Source organism: Mustela nivalis (genome assembly GCF_964662115.1).
Source record: "Mustela nivalis genome assembly, chromosome: 8".
Taxonomy (NCBI): Eukaryota; Metazoa; Chordata; class Mammalia; order Carnivora; family Mustelidae; genus Mustela; species Mustela nivalis.
Genome location: NC_139027.1, coordinates 106217825 through 106238625, shown reverse-complemented (window position 1 = coordinate 106238625; position 20801 = coordinate 106217825). Strand labels below are relative to the sequence as shown.

Genomic DNA, 20801 nt, shown 5'->3' with positions numbered 1-20801 from the left:
TTGAACAATGTAATAACCACATTAACAGACTGAAGAGGGAACCCCCCCCACACAATCATCTCAATTAATGTAGAAAAAGTATTTGACAAAATTCAATACATTTCATGATCAAATCACTCACAAACTAGGAACAGATAGAAACTACTTCAACATAACAAAAACCATATATAAAAAACCCACAGTTAACCACATTATTAACAGTGAAAGACTGGAAGCTTTGCCTCTAATATAAGGAACAAGGCAAGATGCCACTCCACCACTGCTATTCAACACAGTACTGGAAGTCCTAGCCAGAGCAAATGGCAAATAAAAAGAAATAAAAGGTATCTAAATTGGAAAGAAGAAGTAAAATTATCTCTGCTCTCAGATGACATGATCTTACATGTAGAAAATTGTATAGATTCCACACAAAAGTATTAGAAGTAATAAATTTAGCAAAGTTGCAAGATACAATATCAACACACAAAGGTCAGTTGCATTTGTATATACTAACAATGAATAATCTTAAAAGAAAATTAAGGAAGCAATTCCATTCAAAACAGCATTAAAAAAATAAAGTACTTAGGGGGTACCTGGGTGACTTAGTCAGTTAAACATCTGCCTTTGGCTCAGGTCATGATCCTGGAGTCCCAGGATTGAGCTTGCACTGGGCCCCCTGCTTAGCAGGGAGTCTGCTTCTCCCTCTGTCCCTCACCCCACTTGTGTTTTCACTTTCTCTGTCTCTCTCTCTCAAATAAATAAAATCTTTTTAAAAATTTTAAAAAAATTAAGTGCTTAGAAATAAACCTACCAAGGAGGCAAAAGACATACATTGAAAACTATATAAGTTTGCTAAGATAAATTAAAGAAGATAAAAACAAATAGAAAGATATCAAGTGTTCATGAAGTGGATGATTCAATATTGATAAAATGTTAATAGTAGTACTCAAAGTGATTACAGATTCAATGCAATCCCTATCAAAATCCCAGTGGCATTTTTTTTTCAGAAATAGAAGAATTCCTCAAAATTCATCCAGAATCTGAGGGACTCTGACTAGCCAAAACAATCTTGAAAGATAAAAACAATGTTGGGGCGCCTGGGTGGCTCAGTGGGTTAAAGCCTCTGCCTTCGGCTCAGGTCATGATCTCAGTGTTCCAGGATCGAGCCCCACATCGAGCCCCACATCGGGCTCTCTGCTCCGCGGGGAGCCTGCTTCCTCTCCTCTCTCTGCCTGCCTCTCTGCCTGCTTGTGATCTCTGCCTGTCAAATAACTAAATAAAATCTTAAAAAAAAAAAAAATGTTGTAGGTCTCACATTTCCTAATATCAAAATTTTTTAATAAAGCTACAGAAATTAAGACAGCGTAGTAATAGAATAAAGACAGACATGAAATAGAACAGAGAGCTAGGCAGTAAACCTTCATACATGGCCAAATGATCTTCAAGAAGAGTGCCAAGACCATTCAATGGGGGGAAAGGACAGTCTGAACAAATTCGGCTGGGAAAATTGGATATTCACATACAAAATAATGAAATATACTATATATATATATACTATATATATAAAATATACTATATATAAAATATACTATATATATATAATAAAATATACTATATATATATATATATACTATATATAAACTCAAAATGGGTTAAAGACCTAAATATAACGCCTGAAACTATAAAAACTCCTAGAAGAGAACATAGAGAAACACTTTTTGATATTGGATTTGGTGATGATTTCCTGGATATGATACCAAAAGTATTGGCCAAAAAGTAAAAAAAACCTGGGCTACATCAAAATTTAAAGCTTCTGTGTATCAAAGGGCACTATCAGGAGCATGAAAAGGCAACACATGGAAGGGAGAAAATATTGGCAATTTATATATCTGATAAGGGGCCAATATCTAGAATATATGCAGAACTCTTACAATTCAACAATAAAAGCCAAATTATTCTATTTAAAGGGGTACCTGGGTGGCTCTTGATTTTGGCTCAGGTCATGATCTCAGGCTTGTAAAGAGTCCTGTGAGGGGCTCTGTGCTGGGCATGGATCCTGCTTAAGATTCTCTCTTTCCCTCTGCCCCTCCTCACCCCTGTGCACCCATGTACACATGCTCTCTCTATATATATCCCTCTCTAAAAAAAATAAATAAAAATAAATGAGCAGAGTACTTAGGAGACATTTCCCAAAGAAGATATAAATAACAAACAAGCACATGAAAAGATGTTCAACATCATTAAATAGGGGAATGCAAATCAAAATGATTTTGATTTGAGATACCACCTCACACCCACTAGGATGGTTACTATAAAAAAACCTACCAACCCAGCAACATAGAAAATCACAAGTGTTGGTAACAATGTGGAGAAATTAGACTCTTGTGTACTTATACCCAAAAGAATTGAAAGCAGGATATCAAGATAGTTGTACACCCATGTTCAGAATTATTCACAATAGCCAAAAGTTGTAAGCAACCCAGTGTCCATCAATGGTTAAATGTGTAAACAAAATGTGGCATATATATACAATGGAAAATTATTCAGCCTTAAAAAGAAAGGAAATTCTGAAAAAAAAAAAAAAAGACAAATACTGCATGACTCTACTTTTTTGAGATACTAAGAGTAATCAAATCATAGAACAGAAACTATAATGGTGGTTGCTGGGGCCTGGAAGGAAAGGAGCAGTGGAGAATTGTTTCGTGGGTGTAGAGTTTCAGTTTTTCAATAAGAAAAAGTTCCAGAGATTGGTTGTACAACAACGTGGATGTACTGACACTAATGAACTATACACTTAAAATAAAAGTTATTTTATGTATATTTTACCACAATTAAACAAACAAAAAGACCTCCTAGATTCTGAAACACATTTGTTCCCAAGGTTTTGAAAAAGGAACTGTGTTCCAATAGTGTAGCCATCAACTCTAAGGCAAGTAAGAAGAGAAATGATGTGAATGGAATGATGAACAATGAAAGGAGGGCATGGATTTGAGGTCGTGGTGGGACTGAAGCATTGATAGAGTAACTTGGAAAGTACCAGATGGTCTTCAGAGACTTGGAGCTTAAACTTTTAGTATGGAAAAGACATAGTCCAGATTATGACCATGGGTGTAGACAGATGGTGCAGTTTTTAGAGCAAACAAATCTAAACAATGGGACTGAAAAGCTAGAATTCATGGACACCGAAATCTCTGAAAACTGGAGAGAAAGACCACAAGCTACGTTTCTGTCCTCATCTCCTGTTATTCTCCCAATGAAAATGTAGTGATAAGGAAAGGGAAGGATATCCACCATCCCAACTAGGATGAACATAATTGTGTTGTGGGAGAAAATGCTTGAGAAGGCTTCAGGGGAAGTTCTCAGAAGAAACCTAGATTTCAATCACAGAGAAGGTAAAGGTAATATTTGGAGAAGCATGACTCTACGAGAGGTGATTAGAAAGAAAGTAAGGGTTCAGGGGATGGAGAAACCACCATTTTATAACCAAAGTCTTGGCCTTACTGTACATACAGCATGAAAGCATTGCATTAGAAAAAGATTGAAAGATACTTTCTTGCTTCTCTGGGCTTGGAGCTAGTTTGTGCAACATGGCTAAATGCACCAAGAATGCTGAAATTATCGGAAAATACGAGACCTGTTATGGTGGCCTCCCTCAGAAGAATGGTGAAGAACACTGAAATAAGCCAGCACACCAAGTACATTTGCTCCTTCTTTGACAAAACCAAGATGAACAGATGAGATATGGGGATCTGGCACTGACTGTTGTTCCTGCAGGAAAATGGTAGCTGGTGATACCTGGAGCTATACCACCACTTCTGCCATCACAGTTAAGTCTGCCATCAGATGACTGAGGGAACTGAAAGACCAGTAGAAGCTCTACAATTTGAAACACTGCTAGCCTTAGCACACAACAACAAAGATACTTTCTTACCCTTCACAAGCTCACGAAATCAAATTTAAGCAATATCAGAGATGTCACAAGGCTTAAAAAAAAAAATCAGAACCTTTTATAAATTCCAAATTCCAGTAACTGTATTTGGTACATGGTAAGCGTTGTGTTGAATGAATGAAATTTGTAATACAAATATCTTTTAAATCTGAATGGGCTTAGTTATTCTAATTTGTAAATTGGGGATAATAACTAGCCATTAAAATAACCAGTTGACATCCTTTACAGAAATGTTGGGGGGAATAAAATGATGCAAAGGGATTTCACAAAGACTAAAGTATTACCTAACTGGAAGACATGATTGTGAATATGAATTATGAATATAATGACATAAATCAAGGTACCAAAATGTGTGAAAAACATCTATCTACTGGAATAGGGTATTTATCTCAAAAACAAGAAGAACGTGTCTGTCTAGGTGAAACAGAGAGTGGAACTGAGCACTCTTGGAACTCTGGTGAAACAGCTCATTGCTGAGAGCTGGGTTACCTTTTCCTTGTTTTTTGGAGTTTTCATTGTTGCTCTTGTTGGTGATTGTCAACACTAATGACTGTAGCCTAAATTTTATACTAGAAAAATATAATGGTTTAGCAAAATATTTACCTGTGTGGTGACATTTCTTTCCTTTTGCTTTTTACTATGCTTTTCTGCTTCAATATCTGCAATACATAAAAATTTTTATAAAATTGAAGGTATTTTCTTTTTAATATTTCACTAAATCACTTCTTACTAAAAAACTATTTAGTAAGTAATAGTTTTATTTATTAGATAAAGTAACTATATTATTTATAGTTAATAAATAACTATTAAAACTCATAACTATTTAGAGAACTATTAGATAACTAGATAATTATTTCTAGACAACTATTAGAACTCTTAGGAATAATAGTAGAAAATAATTTAAATTTAAAGTTACTGGTGATGTTGTACAAAATAATTCCTTCATGGACAATTTTTCCGATGTAACTTGACACCAGAGAAAATCTAAATACTTTATTTATTTATTTTTTTAAAAAGATTTTATTTATTTATCTGACAGAAAGATATCGAAAGTAGACAGAGAGGCAGGCAGAGAGAGAGAGGGAAGCAGGCTCCCTGCTGAGCAGAGAGCCAGGTGTGGGGCTCGATCCCAGAACCCTGAGACCATGACCTGAGCCGAAGGCAGAGGCTTTAACCACTGAGCCACCCAGACGCCCCAATCTAAATACTTTAATCAAGCATCCTGAAATTCATTTAATATGAAAGAGTTCTACAAATAATAGACTAATTACAACAGCAGAAAACTTTCTGAGCAACAAATGAATTAAAATGTACCCATGTAAATAAATGTCATTTATTAATAAAGAATATTAAAACACAGAAAAAGAAATATAATCTTTTATATATTTATACATGGATTCATGTGTCAGAGAGATATTAAAAATTAATATAGTTGAATGATATAAATATCTGAGAAATGTAGACTAGTATGATTACATCAGATTTTGAAATATGAGAAAATTTTCATAAGCATTTTTAAACAAATCTTTTTGTAAAGAAAACATATAGAATACATATATAGTCATTGGTATATTTCATTTTTTTAAAAGATTTTCTTTATTTATTTGACAGACAAAGATCACAAGTAGGCAGAGAGGCAGCAGAGAGAGAGGGGGAAGCAGTCTCCCTGCTGAGCAGAGAGCCTGATGCAGGGCTGGATCTCAGGACCCTGAGATTATGACCCGATCAGAAGGCAGAGGCTTTAATCCACTGAGCCACCCAGGCACCCAGTATATTTCATTTTTTACAAAGACTTACATATTCAGAATAATAAGTCTCTAAAAACCTGGTATAACGGTGTCACATCATGGCATGTGTACTACATTAGTAGGACTAATAAATTTTCAATTACTAAAAAATGATTTGATGCACTGTAAAAATGACCCTACATATTTACTAAAGTAAAACATGTATAATATCTGATATGTTCACTTTATAGACTGAAGAATTTGACTCAAGACAAATATGGTTAGTCAAAATTTTGTATTTCTAAAAGTTGTGAGCTTATACTTTTAAAAACAGGTTATGAATGCTCTAATGTAATCATTGATATTATATTTATTAATTTTATATGTTTTATTCTTTTTCTCACTGATGAACTTTAGTATTTGGCTTCACAATTCTATGTCTTTTCTGTTTGCTTTGTAAGCCAGACCTTATAGAATCTGATTCCAGGTTGTTCGATATTTAGTCTTCTGTCAAACTAGGGAAACAACTGGCAAACTTGAAATGAATGCATTAATATAAAGCATATGAAAAAATTTTAAAGATTATACATATTTCATAAGATTATATACATTAGGATTGCTCTTTTCAGGTTCAGAATATAAAATAAATTATGCCAGAATAAGAACATTATTATTTGTCATACTCATTTTCAATCAATATAGTGTAATGGTCCACCATGTGGCCTTTGAGTTAAACAGGTCTGCATGCTAGTCTTGATTTTTGTATCTATTTCACTAATTTGTTGTTAATCTAATAAGATAATCTATGTATTTAGTACAGTACTTAACACATATCTATGTTTAATAAATGTTGGCTATATATACGATTATTATAAAGAAGTCTTACTTCCTTAAAGGATTTAAGATGCCTTCAAGATAATAATATATGTAAATTAGCATTTTAAAAGGACCATGGTGAAAAGCATTATTAGAGACTTAGTCAGAATTTATTAATGCTTTGTCTATAATATGACTTTCTCTCTCTCTCTCTCATTTTCCTCAAACAAATTACTTAGCCTAATTATATTTGTGTATTAGAAATCAGACAATGTGACTGATATTATAGCTACAATAAATGTCTAGTAATTTTTAATCTCCATTATCACAACTAGAAAAGGTGGAAAAAAGCAATGTGATTTGATATATCCCCATTATTATACTCCCCAAAGTACACAGAATAAAATTAGAGTTAGTATGCACAGAAAATACAGACTCAGAACAAAAAGTACAAAGTGTCATGTGTATTAGAGCAAGAGGAGAAAATTATGGATATTAAGTGGAATAATGTTTGTATTATACACTGGACCAGAAAATCAAGCTGTCGGTGGCCAGATATTAACATGAAAATTACAAGGCTAAGAGCAATTATCCAAGGTAGGATAAGTGTAGATAAAACTGTAGATAAAAGAATTAGTGTAAAGGGAGGACGTATAAGAATCTAACTAGAGGAACAAACTATTTGATAGCTTAAAACATAAAAAGAATATAAAGGTAGTTGGTCATTATTTCCCACAGAAGATGCACAACAACAATATATGTTTTTTCTAAACTTCAGGCTTTTAGCTTTTCACCTAAAGAAAACGAAGTTTTGATTGGCTACTGCGGAACATATTCTGCTACCCACAGTATCTTGCACAAGGCTTTCTAGTAGGTTTTTAAATATCAACTGAAGAACATTGTCCCTCTATCTGTGTACTGATTATCGGATGTCAGAGCCAGGAGTTCAGAGGGTGTAAGAGCCAAGGGAAATAAAAGGTTAGGGAAATAACTACTCCAAGAGAGTAGGACAGGGCCCTCGCCAAGGAACATTGTCTACCCCTGGAGCAGAGAAATCTGCCAACATGCACCTGGCTGGATTTCCAAATTGCCATGGACCTGTGATTGTTATACATGCCTCATTCCCATTTTTCAGACAGCAGTGTCTAGTGTAGTGTGGTTTTCTACTTCTCTGATACACATTGGGTATATGAGGGCATGGAAGATAACTTGTCCTTTTATTTCATAGGAGTCTGAAACTAAGAATAATTCAAGGAGCCTCACTGACATCTTGACCTGATGCAGATTATGAGATTATAGATTCTGAGCCTAATGCTATGATTGCATGAGTCTTGGGCAATATTAGAAGGGGGAGAATCATGTGGGACTGAGAGTCCCACATGAATCATTGGGGCCTGAGAGTAGACTGCAGTACACTGTAATAAGAATGGCCCCCATAAGTCACAACTACTATGTTCATACCCCTTTACAGTGTGACTCTGCCTAATTCTCTCATCAAGAGATGGAGACTATTTTCCCTGCTCTTTCAATGGGCTGCCCCTGTAACGTTCTTTGGCTAACAGAAATGTGGCAGATGACATTGTTCGACTTCCAAGGCTAGTCTTTAATCCTTTCAGTTTCTTTTACCCTCTTGGAACAATGCCCTGAGACCACCATGCCCTTAAGAAGCCACAGGTAATAGTGGAGAGAAGAGAGGCCCGGCTGTCTCAACTGACCACCAGCTGAGTGAACCTTCATGAGCGAGCCCTGGTGAGACCTCAGAAAAATCACTCAGTCAAACCACAGAGAATTATGAGATTGCTGTTTCAAACCACTAAGTTTTGGGTTATTATGCAGCAGTTGCTGTCTGAAAACCTGTCTGCTTCTTCAGCCAACTAGGACTCCTTGGATAGAACCCTCAGTTCTCAGAAGCTACAAAAGGCCAATAAATTATGCCAAAATAAATAACATATAATATACTCATAGCACTGAGAGGAGGATTCGAGGAAAATAATATCCCAGAATATTTGTCTTGATGACAATTCTTTTCAGATCATCCTTCTCATGAAAGTCTTGATATACATTAACTCCTGGCTTTACACTTCATGTCCTTTCTTTCCAAGACATGGTTCATCTTCCTTTGACTAAACATTGGGACACTGATTAATGTGACTAAGATTCCGGAAACAAACAAACCAACAAAGCAGCACTTCCCCAAACACACACAAAAAACTCCTCTGTATTTTATGAGGGAATCTGCCTGGGGAGTTATAGGCAAACTAAGTGTTTGCTTGTTTGTTCAAACAACATTTACAAATGGAACTAAACAGAAGTATTTTATTGATTCTCTCATGCTAGTTCTCTAAAATGGTACTTCATTCTTCATTGCATGTAGTAATGGTATAAAAAATACTAACTATTGGTTCCTTTCTAACCTTTCTTTCAGGCTGTGCACAGTACATTGGCTTCTGTGACTTTACACTATCCTGGATATCCTTCTTTCTTTCAAACCTCTATTTTAGAGTTCTTCTTTGGTTTTATAACCACTAATGATTGTGTATTTCTCGGTGCTCAGTCCTCACCTCTTCTCTCCAGCATGGTCTAAGGGTTGAGCTGGGTCATCAAGGACTTTGGAGGGGACAGATGGTGAGTGCAAGAGGTCAGGAACTATAAAAGGATAATGTACTCATTCCTGAACAGGCAGCCACTTAAGTAAAGCTCTGAGAATGAAACAGTAATGACTGGAAATCAGAGTAATACAAGTCATACGGGGATCCACAGAAGGAAGCCAGGTTGGCAGAGGTGAGACACATGGTAAGAGACAAATCTGGCAACAATGTTGGTTCCAAAAACTGGGACTAAAATCATGGGAGCAGGTCAGACTGGGGATAGAAGTGTGTAGATGAATCTAAGTCACCAGAAGTGGGCACACAACGGGGGCGATGTAGGAGTAAAAAGAGTGAGTTTGCGCCTACAGGGTTCCAGAGAAAATTTTGCCAAAGGGATTTCTGTAGGGGTGAGTTTTTAGTTTCCTGTGCAAAACTGCATAAATCAGACCCTCATCATTTCATGCCTACATTCTTACAACAGCCTCCTAACAGATTTAATCATGATTGCTCTAATTTTAATCTAATTTACATCTACCCTCAGAATAATTTTCCCTGAGTACTGTTTCCAGCAAGGCACACATCTACTTAAAAACCTGTTAAGTCCCTGTTGCTTACTGTACAAACACTAATTCCCTATGTTGACTTCCAGTTTTCTCTTTGGTCAGGTTTAACTCCACATTTATAAGTATTTTTCAAATACCAATAATCTGTTTCACTAGTTGCTAATTACTATTTGAAAGTTTTCTTTTTTATTTTCTTTAATTTTAACAGTTTCTATTGAGTGGACTAGAAGTTATCTATCAAAATTTCCAATAAAAAACAACTATGATTTTAGGACATTTATTATTTGGCTTGTGAGATACTTAGTTTGGACATCATTAAGTCTGGTATTCAGAAATAACACTTCATGTCTCCTTTCTTAGCCATGTGACCTTGGATAAGTTATTTAACTTCTCTGAACCTCAGTTTTTTAGAAAATGGGAATAGCAATACTGTACCTATCTCTTGGAGTGGATGTGAAGACAGAACAGAATTAAAGTGTAGTTTTTGATGTTTGTTAAACACATGGCAGCTAAATAATAAATGTCAGTTCCCTTCTTTTCTCCAAAAACCTTTTAACAGCAAGTGGTAATAGCATCTGTGAGAAAAGCACTTTCCTTATTGAAATAAAATTAAGAAACTATATGGTGTAAACCCTGGAAGAAAAATTTCCTACTGAATTTTACCTGCTCTTTGGCTTTTTCTCATTCTGATAACTGCTGTACCTACCACCTTCCCTTCAAAATCCTTTCCCTGGTTACTCTTACTAAATCTAAAGCAGACTGGAATTTTTAAAATAGGGCTAATAATCCCATAGATTCTGGGGGGAGTCTGCTTTTGCTCTTCCCCCAGTGTGTGCTTTTTCTCTCACTTCCTTTCTCTCTCTCACTTAAGCCCTCATTCTCAAATAAATAAATAAAATCTAAAAAAAAGGAGAATAATTTACAGTCATTACCTCTATATAATTAGACCATTTTGGACATTATCAAAGTCTCCAAAGATAAAAAGGAAGTTGCCATTTACAATAAAAGAACTGCACTAATGAAAAAAGCATATTGCAATAACTTACTAGACCAATAAATACATTTGGTTTTTTTTTTTTTTTTAAGATTTATTTATTTATTTATTTGACAGAGAGATAGAGAACACAAGTAGGCAGAGCAGCAGGCCGAGGGAGAGGGAAAAGCAGGCTCTCTATTGAGCAGGGAGCCCGACGTGGGCCTCCATCCCAGAACCCTCGGACCACGACCTGAGCTGGAGGCAGCCAATTAACTGACTGAGATCGTGGCTTTAAAAATGACTGACATGACGAGGCATTTAGTAATTCTTCTTTTAGTTTCCTCTGTCTAGAAATGTAAGGTTCTCAATGATCTGACCCTACTTTTTAAAACCAATTTATTTTTTCTTATACTCGGTTCTTATTCAAGTGGTGGTATCCTGCCACCCCATATGCTCCACTCATTCTTACATCCATGTCCTTTATCTGTGTACTTCTAAATTGGAATGTTTTCTCTTTCTTCCCTTAATATCCAAATTTTATTCAGTTTTTCAGCACATGTTTGTCATGGTTCAACACTGGGGCCTGGTGCCAGCATTGTTCTTGTCCCATAATAGATTTGTAAAACATACTTGTTAAAATGACTAAATAAATTTGCCTCCCTACCTACAGGTTTCCCTAGATATTTCAGCTGTAAGTAATCTCTCCCTTTTTGGAACTTCTTCAGGACTTGTGCTCTGTGTCATTCAGGTTAGCACCTCAATCATATATTAAATTTTACTCTATGGACTGTAAGATCTCCAATTGCAGAGAACACTTCCCTGTTTTTTAACTTCACTCATAGCTCCCTGCATAGTGTCTTAATTAAAACTGATGGTCGAATAAATACTTTTATTATAACACAGCATATAATTCTGCTTTTGGATCTAAAACTCAACCAAACTGCTTTTTAAGTTAGTACTGAAAACTTAGTCTAAAGAGAATCTCAGGTTTGGAATTGTCAAATTTAATTATATAGCCAAAAAGACAATTTTTTAAAAGGTTTTTATTTATTAATTTGACAGCGAGAGATCACAAGTAGGCAGAGAGGCAGGCAGAGAGAGAGGAGGAAGCAGGCTCCCTGCCGAGCAGAGAGCCCGATGTGGAGCTCGATCCCAGGACTCTGAGATCATGACCTGAGCCGAAGGCAGAGGCTTTAAGCCACTGAGACACCCAGGCGCCCCCACAAAGACAATTTTTTTAAAACAAAATAAGGGTTTTCATCTTTAAAAAAACCTTCATTATTGCTGTGCTTCATCATTGCAAAAAGTCTGAATTAAGTGGTTCTATTCATGAGGTTATATTATTTTTACATCTTTATATAAGATTCTGTTGTTCATAAACAAAGATGACACTTGAATGTAATATTATCATTCTTTTTTTTTTTTCCTAGCTGCACTAATGAATTTCTCATCCATTCTGCTCCACCATTACAAATTTACAAATTTGGGAATAGGTAGACTAAGTTGAAGGTGCTTTTAACTTCATGTTTGTAATGCTTATGTATTTGATTGATTGAATCCAGAGAAGTAACTGATCAATTGCTTTGGGAACCTGATATAAATGATTTGAGAATTATAAGAACGAGTTTCAAAGCAGGTTTAGAACTCTTGCAGCTTTTAGCTCTCATATCTTTTCATTATCAGTGTCTCTCTGAAAGGTAAAGAAATATGAATTATCAGTGGAGCAAGAAAATAGGATTCAGAAGTCTTTAATTCTAGTATTAATTCTCTTTGTAAGTGGATATGCTAATTGATCTTGGTCAAGGCATTTATGCTTACCATGTCTTGTTTTCTCTAGTGATCTAAATGTCTTTGGCATTATATAGCATTACCCGAAATTACAACAATATAACTTGAGGTAATTAAAAGTACTCCTTAAATAATTAATGTGGTGAGAATTAAAACTGAAAAAGTTCAGATATTTTACTTGGTACTACTAAGTTAATCAACCCAAGGAAATAACCATATTGAAAATCCCTTAGTTTTATGTATTTTGCTATATTTTCATAGAAGTATGAAAATATATTTGTAGGATATTATGTATGTGTTATAGTAGCTTTGATACTCCAAATGCGTGAGGTCCAACATTTATTGAATGTGAAGATAAGGCATTAGTTTATGTGTAGGAATTCTTTGTTAATCTGTATGATCTTGAGGAGTTCTGACATGCTATAAGATAAAATCCAGAATTTTAGGGTTGGAAGGGAGTCATCCCTACAATGGTGTTACATTTAATCATTTAATGGATAGACATTTATAACATTTTCAATTACTTTGCTATTACAAATAATACTGTAATGGATAATCTTGAACATGTTTCCTGTGAAACATATATATGGGTTTGCCAGAGTAAACAATGAGAAATAGATTTGGTCACCTGAGAAGTAGTATGCCCAATATAAATTTTAATAAATAGCAAATTCCCAGAAAAGCCACTGATTTATACTTCCACACATGGTTTATTAGAGTATGAATCATTCCTCACCCTAACCAACTTTTCAATTTTTGCAAATGTATTAGGATAAACTAGTATTTCTTTCTTTCTTTTTTTTAGGTTTCATTTATTTATCTGAGAGAGAGAGTGCACAAGAGAGCCTGTATGAGTCTGGGGAAAGGGGAAAGGGAGCAGGAGAAGCAGACTCCCCTCTGAGGTGGGAGACTCATGAGGGGCTGATCCCAGGACCCTGAGATCATGACCCAACCTGAAGGCAGACGTTTCCCCAACTGAGACACACAGGCACCACAGGACAAAGGACATTCCACTGTTAATTTTGATTACTGGCAAGGTCACTTTGAGGGGCATTTGTATTTTCCTCTTCAAGGAATGAACTGTTCTATATTTTCCCATATTTCTATTAGGCTTTTAAGAAAAGATCTTTAGGAGCTTTAAAATAAATTCTGGATATTATTGGATTGGTGTTTATATATAGATACATTTTTCAGTCTGTTATTAGCTTTTTAACTGGTTATGGTATCCTTTGAAGCAGAGTTGTTTTAAAATCAAATGTAGTCAAAACTATCTTTTCTTCACTTATAACCTTTGTGTGTATATGTGTGTGTCTGTATGGGCATGTGTGTCTTGTTCAAGGTCTTATCAATCACTTGAATACATATTTTCCTATTTTTTATAGTTTTCCTTCTACTGTTTATGTTTTTAATCCATCTGGACTTGGTTTTTTTGATTGGTATGAAGTGAAATTTGACTTTTCCTAATAAACAGACAACTTGACACTAGCATTCATTATAGTCCTCCTTTTACCCACTGCATTTAGAAGCCTCCTTTCAGGTATTAAATTCTCATTTGTACATTGTTTCATTTTTAAACTCTATTTTCTTGATGCATTTGTCTATTCTTCTGGCAATACCCTAATTACTATAGATTTTTAAATTGCATATTTTACTACTTGATAGAGCAAGAACTTCTCTGTGCAGATAGATAAGAAACCACCCACATACACCTTTCTGGTTCCTCTTTTATTTTTATTTTTATTATTATTATTATTATTATTTTTAAAGATTTTATTTATTCATTTGACAGACAGAGATCACAAGTAGGCAGAGAGGCAGGCAGAGAGAGGAGGAAGCAGGCTCCCTGCTGAGCAGAGAGCCTGATGAGGGGCTGGATCCCAGGACCCGGAGATCATGGCCTGAGCCGAAGGCAGAGGCTTAACCCACTGAGCCACCCAGGTGCCCCCTGGCTCCCTCTTTTAAAAACTTATCTTGGAAGGGGTGAATGGGTGGCTTAGTCAGTTAAGCATCCAACTCTTGATTTCAGCTTGGGGTTGTTGGGATTTGTCCCCTCCCCCTCTGCTTCTCCCCTTTCTCTCTCTCTCTAATAAGTAAATAAATAGATAAAATCTTGAGGAAAAAAAAAAAAACCCTTACCTTGGGAATTCTAGTACAATTTCTTTCCAGATGAATTTTAGAATAAGTTGTCAGATTCATTTAAGAAATGTGGGGACGCCTGGGTGGCTCAGTTGGTTGAGCCACTGCCTTTGGCTCAAGTCATGATCCTGGGGTCCTGGGATCACCCTGCATTGGGCTCCTTGCTCGGCAGGGAGCCTGCTTCCTCCTCTCTCTCTGCCTGCCTCTCTGCCTGCTTGTGTGTACTCTCTCTCTCGACAAATGAATAAAATCTTTAAAAAAAAAAAAAAAAGAAATGTGTTGATATTTTCACTGGGACTACATTAGATTTACCTGGCATATTTACAATACTGAGATTCATTGAGGTGCATAGCCTTAATTTATTCAGTTTTCTGTTTAATGCTGTTCAGAAAATTTTCATTTTTATTACTCATATATGCCTTGTTTAATTTTTAATAAATTTATTCCTAGCTATTTTTAAATTTCTGTTGCTACTGTGAAAGGGATTTTTTCTTTTTTCAAGTTTTTATTTAAATTAGTTCACATACAGTATAATATTAGTTTTAGCTGTAGAATTCAGCTATTCATCGCTTACATATAATACCCAGCGCTCATCACAAGTGCCCTCCTCACCACCCACCACTCATTTAACCCACCCCACCGCCACCTCCCCTCCAGCAGCCCTCAGTTTGTTCTCTATAGCTGAGAGTCTGTTTTCTGGTTTGCCTCTTTTTCTTCCCCCATGTTCATCTGTTTTGTTTCTTAAATTCCACATATAAATGAAATTGTATGGTGCTTGTCCCTCTCTGACTTATTTTGCTTAGCATAATACTCTCTAGCTCCATCCACATCATTGCAAAAGCCAGGATTTCATTCTTTTTTTTAGGTAATATTCCGTTGTGTGTGTGTATATATATATAATCTATCTCTCTCTCTATATATATATCTATCTCACATCTTCTTTATCCATTCTTCAGTTGATGGACATCTGGGCTCTTTCCATAATTTGGCTATTGTTGATAATGCTGCTATAAACTTGGGGTGCATGTATTCCTTCTAATCAGTAGTTTTGTATTCTTTGGGTAAATACCTAGTAGTACAATTGCTGGATCATAGGGTAGTTCTATTTTTAGGAACCTCCATACTGTTTTCCAAAGTGGCTGCACCAGTTTGCATTCCCACCAACAGTATAAGAGTGTTCCCTCGTGAAAGGGAATTTAAAAAATGAACGATTGTTAAATTTTTTAAAATTAAAAAAGACATTTACGTAGATTTATCATGTTTTAAAGGTTTCTTTGACTACCACTAATTTTTAGTGTTCCTCTTGAACTTCTGTTTTATTTTGCTGGATCATATTTTCCAGTGAATATTTCAGTTAGGATTTGTGGATGATAAATTTTCTGAATATATTCATGTTTGAAAATGTCTTATTTTGCCATTACACTTTTTAACGGTTTGTCAGATTATGTAATTCTAGATTCAAAATCATTTCACCTCAGTACTTAGAAAATATTTCTCCAGTATCTTTTTATACACAATGTTGCTAATGAATTTGAAGTCAACATACTACATTTCACCTTGCAAATAATGTACTTTTTCTCTTTTTAAAAGATTTTATTTACTTGAGAGAGAGCATGAGAGAGCATGAGAGAGCACCGAGGCAGAGGGAGAAGTTGACTCACTGCTAAGTACAGAGTCTGAGGTGGGGCTTGATCTTAAGGACCCTAGGATCATGACCCGAGTTAAAGGCAGAAGACGCTTAACTGACTGAGCCACCCAGGTACCCCTGTATTTTTTTCTCTTTAGAAGCTTTCAGGATTTTCTGATTATCCACAAAGTACTGAAATTTTACCATCATTTCCTGAAGTGTACATTTTTTCTCCATCTTCTCACTTGGCACTCAATGGAACTTAATCTAAAGATTCTTAAAAAAAGGTCTTTTCATGATCTGGGGAATTTTATTTAGTTTATTTATCTCTTCCTCCCAGTTCTTCTATTTTCTCCTTCTGGAGACCCCCTTATGTGAATTTGTAACTTTTGCATGCATCCCCCATGTCCTTGACCCTTTATTTCATGTGTCATCTCTCTACCCATTTGCACTGTGCTTATATGAGTATTTCTCAGTTTGATTTTTGAGCCTCTGGGTTGCTCTTCAGCTCCATCAATGTTGGTATCCAGCCTTGAGGTTTTTATTTTTACTATCATATAATTCATTTCATTTCCAAAATAACTCATCTTTTATGGCTACAATAACATCTCTAAATACATCTTATGAGAATCATTTTATGTTTTGAAGGCTACAGCTGGGGGCGCCTGGGTGGCTCAGTGGGTTGAGCCACTGCCTTCGGCTCAGGTCATGATCTCAGTGTCCTGGGATTGAGTCCTGCATCGGGCTCTCTGCTCGGCAGGGAGCCTGCTTCCCTCTCTCTCTCTCTCTCTGCCTGCCTCTCCATCTACTTATGCTTTCTCTCTGTCAAATAAATAAATAAATAAAAATCTTAAAAAAAAAAAAAAACAGTTGTCTCCTCTACTTGTTCTGTTTCCTCAGGTATTATGGTGTTGCACATGTGTGTGTTTTTGTGTGTAGGCTGACGCTTTTCTTTTCTGTGGTGTCAGTTTTCCTCATGTTGGACTTGAATTTCCCATCTTAATTGGTCTCTGAATGCTATAACAATCACCTCAGCTTCACCAGCAACTTTGTGGGCATTGCAGGATAAGCTATTAGGATGTGACAGGACCTAGTTGTCCCGGAATAGGTGCTCCTTCACTATCACTAGCCATTTGCAGCAGAACTTACATCTCTGCCAAAATCCCACCCCAAATCTCCCACCTCATGCCTTGTCTCCTTGTGAACTCAGATTGAGACCTAAAATGAAGTTGCTTTCCCGTGGAGAGAACATGAATTTTCTTTTGTCAGGTGCCTGGGGCAGTACCAAGTAGAGGATTATTTTAGGTCTAGTTCTAGCCTCAGGGTACCTGGGATTACCCAGGCTATAAATCTCCAGGGAGGCTAGCCTGTGGCTACAATTCTCAGGAATGTATTTTTTCCTTTTCCTTTACTCTCTATCCTACTAAGTGTCAAGCCTCTGCAGATACCTGGACTTACGACAGGGTGGATTTACTTCTGGGTTGCCTCTATCCTAAGAGTAGAGCACTTTACGGTCCCCGGTTAATGCTGAAAAGGTCTTATTAGACTCCTCACCTTGGACAGGTCTTGAGAATTACATTCTGTTTCCTTGCTCTGTGAGGCCACTAAAACCAAAGCCCAGGTTTGCCTGGCTTAGAGTAACAACTGCTTTGATGTTCAGGTACAGGGCTGGGACCGAGGTGAGGCAAATCCTGGCCCTGCTCAGATGTTCTGTGCTTACTTCTCTGGATTCTAGCAATCCTTACATTTTTGCCTGGTAGCTCTCTACTGTCTTCTCAACTCTGTTTCATTTAAGAAGTTTGTATAATTTGGGGTGCCTGGGTGGCTCAGTGGGTTAAACTTCTGCCTTTGGCTCAGGTCATGATCCCTGGGTCCTGGGATCAAGCCCCACATCGGACTCTCTGTTCAACGGGGAGCCTGGTTCCCTCTTTCTCTCTGTCTGCCTCTCTGTCTACTTGTGATCTCTGTCAAATAAATAAATAAAATCTTTAAAAAAATTTGTATAATTTATGGACTATTTGTTTTCAGTGTGAGTGTTGGACCAAATAACATAGTTACCTAGCCTTTCATTACTAGAAATGAAAGTGCTGCCTTCTTCTTTGCATATGGTGGTGGTGGTGAGGGGGTAGGAATCAGACTGCTAGGCTGTTGTTTCCAATCAACAATCTTTTCTTTTTGCTTCAGGGATTCTTACCTTTTTCCCGAGTCCACTTGTACATCATATATAACCATATTCTCTTTTGTACATTTTGGGGCAAAAGTTTCTTCTTTTATCCATTCCATCTCCTATTTTGTCTTTTTATTTTAATTTTCTTTTTAAGATTTTGTTTATTTACTTGACAGAGAGAAACACAGTGAGAGAGGGAGTACAAGCAGGAGGAGTGGGAGAGGGAGAAGCAGGCTCTCTACAGAGCAGGGAGCCTGATGCGGAGCTCAATCCCAGAACCCTGGGATCATGACCTGAGTCAAAGGCAGATGCTTAATGACTGAGCCACTCAGGTGTCCCTCCTATTTTGTCTTTTAGGTATTCATAATTTCTTTTTCATCAAGGGTATCCCTACTAGTTTTCTACAGATGATGAGTTGTTTTTGCTTATTTTTTAAGATTTGTTTATTTATTTATTTATTTGACAGAGAGAGAGAGAGAGAGCACAAGCAGGGAGAGAGGGAAAGCAGGCTCCCCATGGAGCAGGGAGCCTGATGAAGGGCTTGATCCCAGGACCATGGGATCATGACCTGTGCCAAAGGCATATTCTTAACTAACTGAGCCACCCAGGCATCCTGAAATTGTTTTTAAAACTATCTTCTATCAGGGAAGCTGCAGGGTGTATACTTTTTCCATTCTGTGAATATTCTCTTCATGGCCAATGCTGCAGTTTTGACAAGTCTATGAGGCAGACTTAAGACTTAAAGATGTCTTAAGAAACCAGTTTTTCCTGTCTACTGTATCTCCCTGGCTGATTAACTATATAAATAAAATTAGATGGCTATAGTAAATAAATTGCAGATGCCAGTAAAATTATAAAATCAATGAAAAACTGATAAAATGCCACTGTTGGAGTTTATGTAATCATCATACTGCCAAAACAACTGGTTGAGAAGTAAATAATCAGTCACCTAGCTGTTTGTTCTATACAGAAGCAAACATATGAATACTACATTTTAAAATGTTTGAAAGATGGGGGTGCCTCAGTGGCTCAGTGGGTTAAGCCTCTGCCTTTGGCTCAGGTCATGATCCTGGGGTTCTGGGATCCAGCCCCGCATTGTGCTCTTTGCTCAATGGGGAGCCGGCTTCCTACCCCCTCTGCCTGCCCCCCTGCCTACTTGTGATCTATGTCTGTCAACTAAATAAATAAATAATGTTAAAAAAAATGTTTGAATGATGGATTGAATTTTTCTATTTTTTATCTGGCTTCTTGGTAGTATGTAGAAACAGCCTGCAACAACTAAATATGATTATGAGGCAAAAACTTAGAGCAGTCCACTTTGGAGAAGACAGACTTAGAATAACAAACATGTGATACAGAGTTAAAACAAAACTTGATTCCCACTGGAGGATTCAGATCTTACTATACACGGTACTTCAGGGTTTTGAAAACCTGTAAATTTAGACAAGTAAGAATGTCTGCACGTTCTACCCCACAGGTGTTGGGAATGTGTTTTACAAATTTTAAAGTGTTACAAGTGCTAATTTTAAAAATTGTTGACAATCTGGTAAGGGAGTTAAAAACTAACTCAATTATGAGGCCATGATGCATAAGAAAATAAAGGTGCAATGTGCTTTGAGGAATGGCTTGGAAAAGGTTTTTTTCTGGAGGAGTAGAACTTGAGATGGATCTTAAAAGATGAGAAGGATGTTGTGCTATAGACTTATGGTGGTGATGGGGAAGAAAATGGAATGATAGTATACTTCTGCAGACAGTCCATCACTGCAGATAGCTTGTCTGCAGAACAGATTGAGAAAGACATGCAAGAGAGAGTTAGGTAGGTATACTGAGTCGCTGATGGTTTGAATTAGTTGAAACAGAGTATGTGTGTAACAGAGAAAATAGAAAGGAAGTTGGGATTTAATTGCATAGGATTTTGACTGCTAGACAAGATGTTGGATTTTATTCTGCATAAAGCAGGTGCTTGAAAATTATGATCAAATCTGGGGTTTAGGAATATTATTTCTGGCAGTACTGTATTGTGAATAAGAAAGAAGAGTTAGAAGTGCAGTCATGTAGATAAAAGATACTACAATGAGACTCTAAATTGAGACATGAAAATGCATGGAAGGGAGAAACACTGTGGAACTGATAGGATTTGGCAAAGGAATAAAGGAATTAATAATTGTAAAGGATTCGGAGATTTTGGCTTTGCAGAATGACCCTGTGGAATCCGTTTCACCACTCTGGGCCTCAGTCCTACATCTATAAAAAACCTGGAATTAGATGATACTTAGTGCATTATAACTGTATGATTATACAGTTTTGTGTTTGAAAAGTAGTGGAGCAGGGATGGATATTATTAGTACAACATTAATAGAATCAATATTAGTTAATAATAATTAATATTAATATCATTGATATATTATTAATGCCATTCATAAGAGAAGAAACCCAGAAGAGGAGCTAACTTTGAGACTCAATTTACGACTTTTGCAGACCATAT

At 36.4% G+C, this 20801-nt stretch overlaps 1 protein-coding gene across 4 annotated transcripts in view; it reads right to left on the bottom strand.

Annotated features, from left to right (window-relative positions):
- The window catches only part of SEL1L2 (SEL1L2 adaptor subunit of SYVN1 ubiquitin ligase), a 115337-nt gene that overhangs the window by 89554 nt on the left and 4982 nt on the right, over positions 1 to 20801 (bottom strand). For all 4 annotated transcript variants that reach the window (XM_082743690.1, XM_082743691.1, XM_082743693.1 and 1 more), the window contains exon 2: positions 4532 to 4587. In XM_082743690.1, the coding sequence (XP_082599816.1) occupies positions 4532 to 4587 (56 nt within the window). The remainder of the gene's footprint in view (positions 1 to 4531; positions 4588 to 20801) is intronic.